The 12,045-nt window shown below is 41.2% G+C and overlaps 2 protein-coding genes across 4 annotated transcripts in view; one reads left to right on the top strand and one right to left on the bottom strand.

Moving 5' to 3' along the window:
• LOC307161636 (uncharacterized protein) overlaps window positions 1–12,045 on the top strand; it is a 125,791-nt gene that overhangs the window by 99,765 nt on the left and 13,981 nt on the right. Inside the window, exon 3 of one of the 3 annotated variants that reach the window (XM_079876497.1) lies at window positions 2,171–2,444. The exons of the other annotated variants lie outside the window; for them this stretch is intronic. Coding sequence (XP_079732623.1) covers window positions 2,171–2,198 — 28 coding nt within the window. The 3' untranslated portion in view covers window positions 2,199–2,444. Of the gene's footprint in view, window positions 1–2,170; window positions 2,445–12,045 lie in introns of those variants that run through there. 3 annotated transcript variants of the gene reach the window in all.
• LOC307161638 (uncharacterized protein) lies at window positions 6,135–11,032 on the bottom strand. Its single transcript, XM_079876501.1, has 2 exons — window positions 10,725–11,032; window positions 6,135–10,266 (listed from the first exon to the last, which is right to left on the bottom strand). Exon 2 carries the CDS (start codon window positions 9,033–9,035, stop codon window positions 7,224–7,226), a length of 1,812 nt encoding a protein of 603 aa, XP_079732627.1. The 5' UTR covers window positions 9,036–10,266; window positions 10,725–11,032; the 3' UTR covers window positions 6,135–7,223.

The following is a 12,045-nucleotide window of genomic DNA, read 5'->3' as shown; positions in this document are numbered from 1 at the left end:
AATAGAAAATCTTTGGAGGGAGCTGAAAGTTCGTATTGCCCAGCAACAGCCCCGAAACCTGAAGGATCTGGAGAAGGTCTGTGTGGAGGAGTGGGCCAGAATCCCTGCTGCAGTGTGTGCAAACCTGGTCAAGAACTACAGGAAACGCATGATCTCTGTAATTGCAAACAAAGGTTTCTGTACCAAATATTAAGTTCTGCTTTTCTGATGTATCAAATACTTATGTCATGCAATAAAATGCAAATTAATTACTTAATCATACAATGTGATTTTCTGGATTTTTGTTTTAGATTCTGTCACTCACAGTTGAAGAGTACCTATGATAAAAATGACAGACTTCTACATGCTTTGTAAGTGGGAAAACCTGCAAAATCTGCAATTTATCAAATACTTGTTGTAACCTGCGTCGCGGCGACAGTACAACCCTCACTTACAACCAGCGAAATATGCAAATGAGCGTGAAGTGCACCGCTTAAAATTTGGACCAGTGACCAGAAGACCAGAATCGCTCAAGAGACTGCGCTAACAGCAAGGGGAGAAAGAATTTATGACAAACACAATTGTGTTAGAAAATTTAGGATGATGTATTTAAAAAAAATGTAATTAATAAAACAGTGAAATTTAATACATCACATCACATCAGGAGGGAAAGAGAAAATATATATATATATAATGGCAAGGAGAACAGCAGATCTGCCGTGGAACAAATAATTTATAAGCCCTAAAATAAACCCTAATTTGTATTTCCTATTTAGTTTATAATTATTGTTTCTCTTTTTTATGACCTATTTAGTTTCAATCTAATAAATTTAATTTACCCTTATTCTATTAATATCTATTATTTATTTATTTACCTATTTATTCAATTTGTTTCTAATTGGATTATTTAAGGTTAAGTAAACGTTTTAAATTCACATACAATCTTTCAAAATGATTACCCCTTTAAGAATACCTTTTTTTTACTCTCGTTCTCCAAGAAAAATAAATAAAAATAAAATATAAAATCAAAATGAATTGAAATGAAATACAATGGAATTTGAAAGATTTGAAAAAAATAACAGTAGAGAAAATAAAATCACAGGTCAAAGTTTACTGCTTATTAGCAGTCTCAATACAATTCAGATTCCTCTTTTTGTATACATGTATATATATGTATATACACACTAATTCTCAGTTCCAGTTCGAATGCCGCTCTCACGAGATCCTTCTTCCGTATATGTATCTCAGATCAACACAGTTCAATTCAGTTGTGTGCACAATCATACCACTCTGTTCGTTTCTTGACTCACAAGCTTGGTCCTTCCTTATATGGGCAAATGGCTCGCCAGTTCCCGCTCGCAACGGTTTTTTTTTTTTCGATGTGAAGCAAGCAGGGACAATTCACATACAATTTTTCTTCAAAATCGTCCGGTGTCCAGGAAATGTGCAGCATCCGACTCAGAAATGACAAAAAGTAGAAAAGAAGAAGAAAAAACAAGAAAAAGGGGAAAAAGGAAAGAAAGAAAAGACCCAACCTTGCAAAGACAAGGCCAAAAATACAATTAGACATTCCTTTCAAAAATATACATCATTAGAGCAGTTAGTCTGCATATAAACAACATTCAACATTTTTTTCCTTTTACTGAAATTCCGTTTTACTTTAGCACATATAGTTTGTATGTGCAAAGAGCTATTTTTCCGATGACGCACTTAGGCCTCATCTGCCCGTATTACATGTGCGTCATGATCGCGCGTTAACTCATAGCTCAAATACACGACGAAATTCGTTAAAATAACCTCTATTAACCACTCGAGGTGACTTTTAACTCTAAAACATTAATTATTCAACACATACATGCAATACTCTTCCCATTATAAACAAAAAGGGTTAACTCTTTTACATACAACTGCATATAACATCAGAATTTAGTAATTTAATACCATTTATCAAGCATTTTACACACAAAAAGAATTATTTAATTACAACACTCACCAAGAGAACTCAATTCTCGGCTATGAAGGGCAAAAATCCCGACTTTGGATATGTACTCTCTTCGTAGCAGTCAATAACACGTTCACTCGTAACGTTTGACTGATGAATCTCAATCCGCACTTTAATCTAAAAGTTTCTCTATTGTTTCTCTGATTTAAATCTTGGTTTGTTTGTTCTAATTCTCGTTTCTTTCTTTAGGATCGCACCAGCAGCTTCTGTAACTTGAACTAGCCGCTTCAGTGTCTCGTCAAAAGTGTTGCATCACCCTTGCCCTGAGTCCACCTATTAAGGCGGGGCTAACTCCCACTCGTTGAATTGAACCAATCTTTGTCTTGCTAAATTGGATAACTTTTCTAAATGAGTTTTATTATTTTATTTTATGCATTTTCTTATTTTCACTTAGAATCTTAAACTTTATATATTTTTTTCTTTCCCCACAGATATTAATAAAATAACTGTTTTATATATTCACAAGTGTTAGTCTTTTTTTTTTTCTCTCCTCACGTCAACAGAATCTCTCTAGTGACCTGGGTTACACCCTCCCCTCCTGAATACATGCACGTCCTCGCTGCATCTGCATATTTTTTGGGTTGAGCCACAACTACAGGCACATCATCAATAGTAGAAGCATTCACCTCCTCCAAAGAAGTACTGAATGCCATACTTAGACCTTGCAACAGAGATTGAATCACTACGGTAAGTGGATTCCCTAACTGGGGATACTCAAACCTTTTTGCAGGTCTTCGCTCTCTTTGCGAACGCCTGGGAATAACTCCTTCCTCGGACTCCGGGTCATTCTCTCGTTCACTTTCATCAACTACAGCATTCATATTTATGTTCTCAACCTCACTATCAACGTCTGTTTCAACCTCCTGAGAAGGAAATTCACCTACAGACTTAGGACAGAGATCCAATCCTGGCTCTTCCCTTACCGAAACCCCTGGATCATTATGACCAGATTCCAGCTCAACATAAGGCGTTTCTACTTCTCCAGACTCAGGTAAGCTTTCCCTTACAGGTTCCTCTGAATTCTCCTCTAATAACTCACAGGTAGGTATACTCTCTCTTGCAGGTTCAACAGCAGGTAAGTCAATTGGGACTTTCTGAGGATTTCGACAAGGTAAGTGCTCGGGGCTCACCAAAACTCGGGTTTCAAAATCCAATGTATCCCTAAATGCAGGATTAATGAATCGATCAGTGTCAGACTCGTATTCGCACTCAGATTCTGGCTCTTGTGAATCATTATCATCTGCACAGGCTCTAGTTCTGGGCCTGCGATTCCTTTGCTTAGGCTTTTTCTCATGTTGACTCGGCTGCAAAAATCCACAAGGTAACAACAAGTCACGATGTAATGTCCTGAGGGGACCACTCTGCCCAACTGGTCGGACAGTGTACACCGGTAAATCGCCCGCTCTCCTAACCACTTCTTGAATTCCTTGCTCCCACTTGTCTGCGAGCTTGTGCTTTCCTCGCAACCTAACATTGCGCACAAGAACTCTGTCACCCTCTTCCAAAGTTGAATCAACCACACGTTTATCAAACCTTCCCTTGTTGCGCTTTGCTATCTTAGCAGAATTCTTCTTAGCTATTTCATAGCTCTCTCGCAACCGTTCTTTCAAATCTTTAACGTACTGAGAGTGAGATTTAGGTGGAGATTCTGCTGGCAATCCAAAAGCTAAATCTACAGGCAACCGAGGAAGACGTCCAAACATAAGCTCATAAGGAGCATACCCTGTTGTATCATTACGCGTACAATTGTATGCATGTACCAAGGGCTTTACAAACTCCTTCCACCTAGACTTCTTCTCATTCTCTAGCGTTCCCAACATTTGGAGAAGCGTCCGGTTAAAACGCTCTACCGGGTTACCTCTGGGGTGGTATGGCGTGGTACGAATCTTATGAATACCCGCAATATGACACAACTCCTTGATGGTGTGGGATTCAAAATCGGGCCCTTGGTCACTATGTAGCTTTTCGGGAAACCCATAATGTACCAGGAAGTTTTCCCACAAACTCTTCGCAACTGTACGAGCCGTTTGATTCTGGGTTGGTATCGCCACGGCGTATTTCGTGAAATGGTCCGTAATAACCAATATGTTACTGGTATTACTGCGGTCTGGCTCTAATGACAAGAAGTCCATACAGACCAACTCCAAGGGTCTACTGGTTTGAATGTTAACCAGGGGAGCGGCTCTGTCTGGAGGTCTTTTTCTACGCACGCAACGTTCACACGTCTTGATCTTCTTCTCCACGGCTTGGGACATTCTTGGCCAAAAGAATCTGGACCTCACCAAGTCTAAAGTCCTCTCAATACCTAAGTGCCCCATATCATCGTGAAGACTACGCAACACCATGTCTCTTAGTCCAACTGGCAACACTAACTGATAGTGAGAGACTCCGTTCTCTTGCTTCTTTCTATACAACACTCCGTTCTTCAACTCAAATCGACTCCATTCTCTCAACCACAATGCTAAATCAGATGGCTGACCCCTCAGGGTACCTGGCTTAGTTCCATTTCTCATCCACTCAACTATCACCTTGAGCTCTGGATCTTTCTCTTGCCATTCTGCCAATGCTGCCTTAGAGAGATTAGGGAGATCAGGTAGACCATGCTCAGCCTCGTGCTGCAACTCATTCGGCAAGGCATCAACACAATGAGTGAGGGACTCGACCAATGTAATAGAAGGGTGTGTCAAACTGAGACTTTCAGGTAAACTAATCACCTCATGTCTCTCACAAATGGCTTTCACAACATCTGCCATGAGAAAATCAGATTCGTTTCCAGGCTCCGCAAGGTGATGAAGTGCAAACTTCTCAATTCTTTCTCGTTCTTTCTGAGAGACCAAATCATCAAAAGGCTCACCATGTGGACGCCGGGAAAGACCGTCCGCATCCTGATTCTGACTCCCAGCCCTATATTGGAGCTTGAAAGTGTAGGTTGACAAACTAGACAGCCAACGGTAGCTGGTAGCATCAAGTTTCGCAGATGTTAAAACGTACGTCAAGGGATTACTGTCTGTTACAACAGTGAAGTCTGTACCATACAAATAATCACTAAACTTAGCTGTGACAGCCCACTTCAATGCAAGAAATTCCAACTTATGTGCCGGATATTTCGCCTCACTTTTTGTCAATCCCCTACTGGCGAACGCTACCACTCGCATCTGCCCTTCCTGCTCCTGGTACAATGCCGCACCCAGCCCCGTAGTACTAGCATCAGTGTGGAGCGTATACGGAAGTCTGGGGTCAGCAAAGCCCAGGACAGGAGCAGAGGTCAACTTTGAAATAACATCATCAAACGCATTCTGACATGCATCAGTCCATCGATCACCAAACTGCTCTTTCGTGTTAAAATACTCGCTCCCCTCTCGCTTCCCACTGCGGCCCCTGCGCAGTGGAGGGTACCCTACAGTGAGTCCCGTGAGAGGCTTGACCATTTTCGAGTAGTCACGCACGAACCTCCTATAGTACCCCGCAAAGCCTAAGAAAGCTCTCAACTCTTTTAAATTTGTGGGCTTCGGCCAAGTTTTTAGAGCTTCAATCTTAGCCGGGTCAGTCTTTACTCCGTCCTTTGAAACAACATGCCCCAAATACTTGACTGATGTCTGAAAGAAACGGCATTTTTCAGGCGCTAGCTTCAACCCGTACTCCTTAAGCCGGTTTAGGACCTGGACTAACCGCGACTCATGTTCTTCTAAAGTCTCTGAAAAGACAATCAAGTCATCAATGAAAACTAAGACCTGCTTCCTGTGAAGATCACCCATACACCGCTCCATTAACCTCTGGAATGTACTTGGCGCATTTGTGATTCCCTGAGGCATTCTATTGAATTCCCAGAATCCAAGAGGGCACACGAAAGCAGTCTTGCACTTATCAGCCTCATCCATTTCAATCTGATAGAACCCAGACTTTAAATCAAGCACCGAGAACCACTTTGAGCCGGTAAGCACAGAAAAGACCTCCTCTAGATTTGGTAGCGCGTAAGCATCCTTAATCGTTTGAGAGTTCAACTTCCGAAAGTCGATGCAGAGCCGAACCGAACCATCTTTCTTCCGGACCACCACTATGGGCGAAGAAAAGGAAGACTCGGACTCGCGAATGACTCCGGCAGAAATCAATTCCTGAAGATGCTTTCGAACGGCATCGATGTCTTGAGGGTGAATTGGACGCGCCCTATGCTTAAAGGGTGTCTCATCTGCCAATCTAATCTGGTGCTTCACTTGACTGGTACAACCAAAGTCAAGATCATGCAAAGAGAAAACTTCAGGCATGGAATTTAGCCGGTTCGAAATTCGCTCTTTCCAATGTGAAGGCAAAGGAGAATCTCCAAAGTCAAAGGTAAGGTTGGCAGAGGTAGGTGCTGATGACTCTACTCCGCAAAAACTCTTGGTGCTCTCTATCACTTCCTCTACAGCGTAAATCTCCGCAAGTATAGCTTTAGGAGGAATTGTTATATCAGTCCGAGTGTCATTCTTAAGCAGAACTGACAGCTGAGAGGATCGTCTGGATGGCAAAGTGTGTACACAACTCGCCACCGAAAGACCGCTGAACGCTGGGGTTGAAGGCGGTTCAAGAGCTATCAATTTCTCTAAGCAAGGTTCCCGAAGCTGAACATAGCCATTCAAGACTACTGTATTTCCGGCAGGCACAACCTCAGGGATACTCCCCATCAATTTCACATGTCCTAATGGTTCACTGCTAGCTTGCCTCCTTCTCGCTTCAAGGACTTTAAGCACTGCCTGATACCCACGAAGATTTGAACAAGGATTATTCTGTTTCTCGTTGATACAGTGACCATAAAGCACATCCAAGGAGTTGGTACCTACTAGAACTTGCGACAGACTATTGAGGTCCGGAACTACCAAAGCTAAGGTAGGGATTTCAACTTCTGCACCCACGAACTCTTTCGGAAACTTCAAGACCAACTCTATGTACCCTAGATATGGAACTGCTTGTCCATTGGCTCCTTCTACCTCTAGTAGGTTTCCCAATGACTTCAACGGATGATTAGACAGGTGCGACTCGTAAAACGACTGGGGAATGGTAGTAACCTGAGATCCTGTGTCTAGGAGACAACTAATTTCTTTACCCCCAATGACAATATGCGCTGTGCACTTTACTCCTACTAACCCCTCTGGCAGGTTCTTTAAGGGTGATCTATTCTGATTACTCGCGACGGCCGCTTGTCTATAACACTTAGGGCGGTTAAAGTTACACCTCGTCTCTCTATGCCCCGCTACAGAAACGCCCCTTAGTTTAAAGACAAGGAAGAATTCCCGTGCAGAGAGTCCCACTGGGCCTGCTGCTCTCTCAGCTTACGACGCTTTTCTTCAACTCTCAATGGGTTTGCTGGATTATCACAGGCAACAGCCAAATGACCGTTCTCTCCGCATCGGAAACAATATCCGGGACGAGGCCGATTGACCATTGGTTGGGCCCTTCTAACATCTCGACCAGTATCTGTCTCTATCAAATTCTGAGGCGGAAAAACTCGAGGACCAGCAGTCACACGGGAGTGATCTCTAAAATTTCTCTGAGCAACATTCTGAGCTTGCAGTTCAGCTACCTGTCGTCGTAGGTTAGCGACTTCTAAACTATCTGAATCTTCACGTTTTGCTTCTTGAGTCATGGAAACTTGCATAGCGGCTATCTGAGCGCGCAACTCTTCTACTACTTTTCTCAAAGCATCAAATTCTGTTTTCTCAGAACATCCGCTCTGGCGTTTCCGATCTGAATTTCTACCTAAAGTAGCAAGTTGAGCCTGAACTTCTGCAAGTTGCTTTCTCAGAGAATCTGTTTCAGAACTACTAGCATTTGGTGTTTCATGGGAATACACTGACACTTGCTGGGTGGCAGCTCGAGGTTTCGGGTAACCAACAGGAGTTTTTGGCAACCCAAGGTGCTTTTTCATTCTCTCTTCTTTGGAATTACGTTTATTCTCTTCTGTTCGAATTAACACAACCAACTCAGCGAAAGTGTGTGGCTGGGTTCCGCTCTTCCCTAACTGAAGGCTGTCAATGAGACCATTATCCCAACATCCCCACATAAACTGCTTCAAAAGACAACGATCATGATCTTTCTCTGCGATACCTCCCCTCTTAATCGTTGAACTCAGAAGAACTTGCAACCGGTGCAAGAAATCGGATGACTTTTCACCTTGGTTCTGTAAAGTGCCCATAAACTTGGCCAATAGTTCATCACCATCCTCTACGGAACCATACACTGATTCTAGCAACTCAAGGTACACCGCAGGCAAAGCTGGAGGTCGCACGTGCTTCACTACGTCTGCGGCAGGAGACAACAAGCTATCTAGGATCCTTCGTACTCTTTGCAAATCGGAAATAGCCGGATCACTTAGCAGGAGTTCTACACTTACTCGCCAAGTGTCAAAGTCAGGTTCATTTGGAGGACGCGGGCTATTCCTAAGACGGACTGAAGTTTGCTGTAACATCGCAGCATCAGCTGACTTCACTATGTGCTCTACAACCATCTTCTGAATACCTGGTGGGTCTACAACGTTCATGGGGAAACCAGAACGAGTAGTCACTGTAACACCATCAACGGTGGTTTCTGGAAAGGCCATAGGGCCCGTCTGTCTCTTGATTGGGTCTTTGAATTCTAAATCTCGCATTCCTACTGTTTCTGCTTTACTGGAATCATCATAGCTCACATTTCGCGCTCTCTCTGGAGTACAGTTGGTAGAGTGAACTTCCTGGAGTTCATTCAACTCCTCCTGAAACACATTTGAAAGAGGTTTCTCACTGGCCGTCTGGTTACAGACTGTAGCCAAAGCTCGTACTTGAAACATGACACTTGGATTCGAAAGACTTCCCAAAGTTATGGGTAACATTGGCGCTAAGTCCAGCATTGCAGAGCTGTGAGCATATTCTACAATGGCATGCTGATGGAACTCAGACGTTTGATCGTCAATTATCAAATTACGTTTAACTGAGCCATACCTTTGCAAGAAAGTACTCAGCTCATCATCTGTTTCGGTCAACGTGAGACCTTTGACAAGAAGCGCATTTGCTACGTCCACACTCTCTCTCTCAATGATTTCCATTGTCACAACGCAAGATCAACGCTTCTGAGAAAAATTTGGTTACTTATTAGCTTGTTTCCTACTACTATCCTTGTTGCTAAGCAACAGTCTCCTGGCTGGCTCGCCAACTTTCTGTAACCTGCGTCGCGGCGACAGTACAACCCTCACTTACAACCAGCGAAATATGCAAATGAGCGTGAAGTGCACCGCTTAAAATTTGGACCAGTGACCAGAAGACCAGAATCGCTCAAGAGACTGCGCTAACAGCAAGGGGAGAAAGAATTTATGACAAACACAATTGTGTTAGAAAATTTAGGATGATGTATTTAAAAAAAATGTAATTAATAAAACAGTGAAATTTAATACATCACATCACATCAGGAGGGAAAGAGAAAATATATATATATATAATGGCAAGGAGAACAGCAGATCTGCCGTGGAACAAATAATTTATAAGCCCTAAAATAAACCCTAATTTGTTTTTCCTATTTAGTTTATAATTATTGTTTCTCTTTTTTATGACCTATTTAGTTTCAATCTAATAAATTTAATTTACCCTTATTCTATTAATATCTATTATTTATTTATTTACCTATTTATTCAATTTGTTTCTAATTGGATTATTTAAGGTTAAGTAAACGTTTTAAATTCACATACAATCTTTCAAAATGATTACCCCTTTAAGAATACCTTTTTTTTACTCTCGTTCTCCAAGAAAAATAAATAAAAATAAAATATAAAATCAAAATGAATTGAAATGAAATACAATGGAATTTGAAAGATTTGAAAAAAATAACAGTAGAGAAAATAAAATCACAGGTCAAAGTTTACTGCTTATTAGCAGTCTCAATACAATTCAGATTCCTCTTTTTGTATACATGTATATATATGTATATACACACTAATTCTCAGTTCCAGTTTGAATGCCGCTCTCACGAGATCCTTCTTCCGTATATGTATCTCAGATCAACACAGTTCAATTCAGTTGTGTGCACAATCATACCACTCTGTTCGTTTCTTGACTCACAAGCTCGGTCCTTCCTTATATGGGCAAATGGCTCGCCAGTTCCCGCTCGCAACGGTTTTTTTTTTTTCGATGTGAAGCAAGCAGGGACAATTCACATACAATTCTTCTTCAAAATCGTCCGGTGTCCAGGAAATGTGCAGCATCCGACTCAGAAATGACAAAAAGTAGAAAAGAAGAAGAAAAAACAAGAAAAAGGGGAAAAAGGAAAGAAAGAAAAGACCCAACCTTGCAAAGACAAGGCCAAAAATACAATTAGACATTCCTTTCAAAAATATACATCATTAGAGCAGTTAGTCTGCATATAAACAACATTCAACATTTTTTTCCTTTTACTGAAATTCCGTTTTACTTTAGCACATATAGTTTGTATGTGCAAAGAGCTATTTTTCCGATGACGCACTTAGGCCTCATCTGCCCGTATTACATGTGCGTCATGATCGCGCGTTAACTCATAGCTCAAATACACGACGAAATTCGTTAAAATAACCTCTATTAACCACTCGATGTGACTTTTAACTCTAAAACATTAATTATTCAACACATACATGCAATACTCTTCCCATTATAAACAAAAAGGGTTAACTCTTTTACATACAACTGCATATAACATCAGAATTTAGTAATTTAATACCATTTATCAAGCATTTTACACACAAAAAGAATTATTTAATTACAACACTCACCAAGAGAACTCAATTCTCGGCTATGAAGGGCAAAAATCCCGACTTTGGATATGTACTCTCTTCGTAGCAGTCAATAACACGTTCACTCGTAACGTTTGACTGATGAATCTCAATCCGCACTTTAATCTAAAAGTTTCTCTATTGTTTCTCTGATTTAAATCTTGGTTTGTTTGTTCTAATTCTCGTTTCTTTCTTTAGGATCGCACCAGCAGCTTCTGTAACTTGAACTAGCCGCTTCAGTGTCTCGTCAAAAGTGTTGCATCACCCTTGCCCTGAGTCCACCTATTAAGGCGGGGCTAACTCCCACTCGTTGAATTGAACCAATCTTTGTCTTGCTAAATTGGATAACTTTTCTAAATGAGTTTTATTATTTTATTTTATGCATTTTCTTATTTTCACTTAGAATCTTAAACTTTATATATTTTTTTCTTTCCCCACAGATATTAATAAAATAACTGTTTTATATATTCACAAGTGTTAGTCTTTTTTTTTTTCTCTCCTCACGTCAACAGAATCTCTCTAGTGACCTGGGTTACATTGTGCTCCCCACTGTATACAGTTTGCGTGCCGTGTGTTTGGCTGCTTGCTGTGTTGTTATCGTATTTATATGAGCACCCAAGAGAGAAAGTAGGTTGCGTGCGCAGTTTCAGCCGCCCTCCTCTGATTGTGGTGTTGTGACCGAAATAGTGCGTAAGGGAGCACATGCTTAAAGTTTTGTAAAATGATATATGAATCATTTTTATTTGATCATAGCCTATATCATGTTACAAAACTGTTTTGCGCACCTGCGCGTGCTATTTCAGACACAACACTCTAATCAGAGGGCGGCGCTGAAACCATCAACTCTCAACGCTGTTTTCTTCCTTCATAACTCGTAGCCTACTGAGAAGGATATATTTGTGTAAATAGTTGTGTAGCTGCGCAAACTTTTGTTTTGAAGTTTAATGTTTTGGTTCCAGGAGAATTTGTGACTGTTTCACCTGTTCAACCACATCTAAGTTTCGTAATTAGTAAGTCTGTGCTTTTTCTCTCTTTTTTTTCTTGTGTGCTGCTGACTGCTGAGGGGGCCACTGTGCCTTGGTGAAACGGTGTTTGTACATGTAGCCTATTTAGGGGCCAAGCCCCGTAGGGGCAAGGCACCTATTGTATCTGTTAGTTTTCTTATTAGGGGCCAAGCCCCGAAGGGGCTGAGGCACCTATTGTATCTGTTAGTTTTCTTATTATTATTCTTCCGCCAATGGAAGTCTATGGCAGCCCTATGAACCGTAAGTAGGATAATTATGAAATTTGGCACACTTGTAGTGATGGCCATGAATAGTAA

The sequence above is a fragment of the Squalius cephalus genome (assembly GCF_949319135.1).
Source record: "Squalius cephalus genome assembly, chromosome: 7".
NCBI lineage: Eukaryota > Metazoa > Chordata > Actinopteri > Cypriniformes > Leuciscidae > Squalius > Squalius cephalus.
Note: the sequence above shows the minus strand (reverse complement) of the source record. Positions and strands in the feature narration are given on the sequence as shown.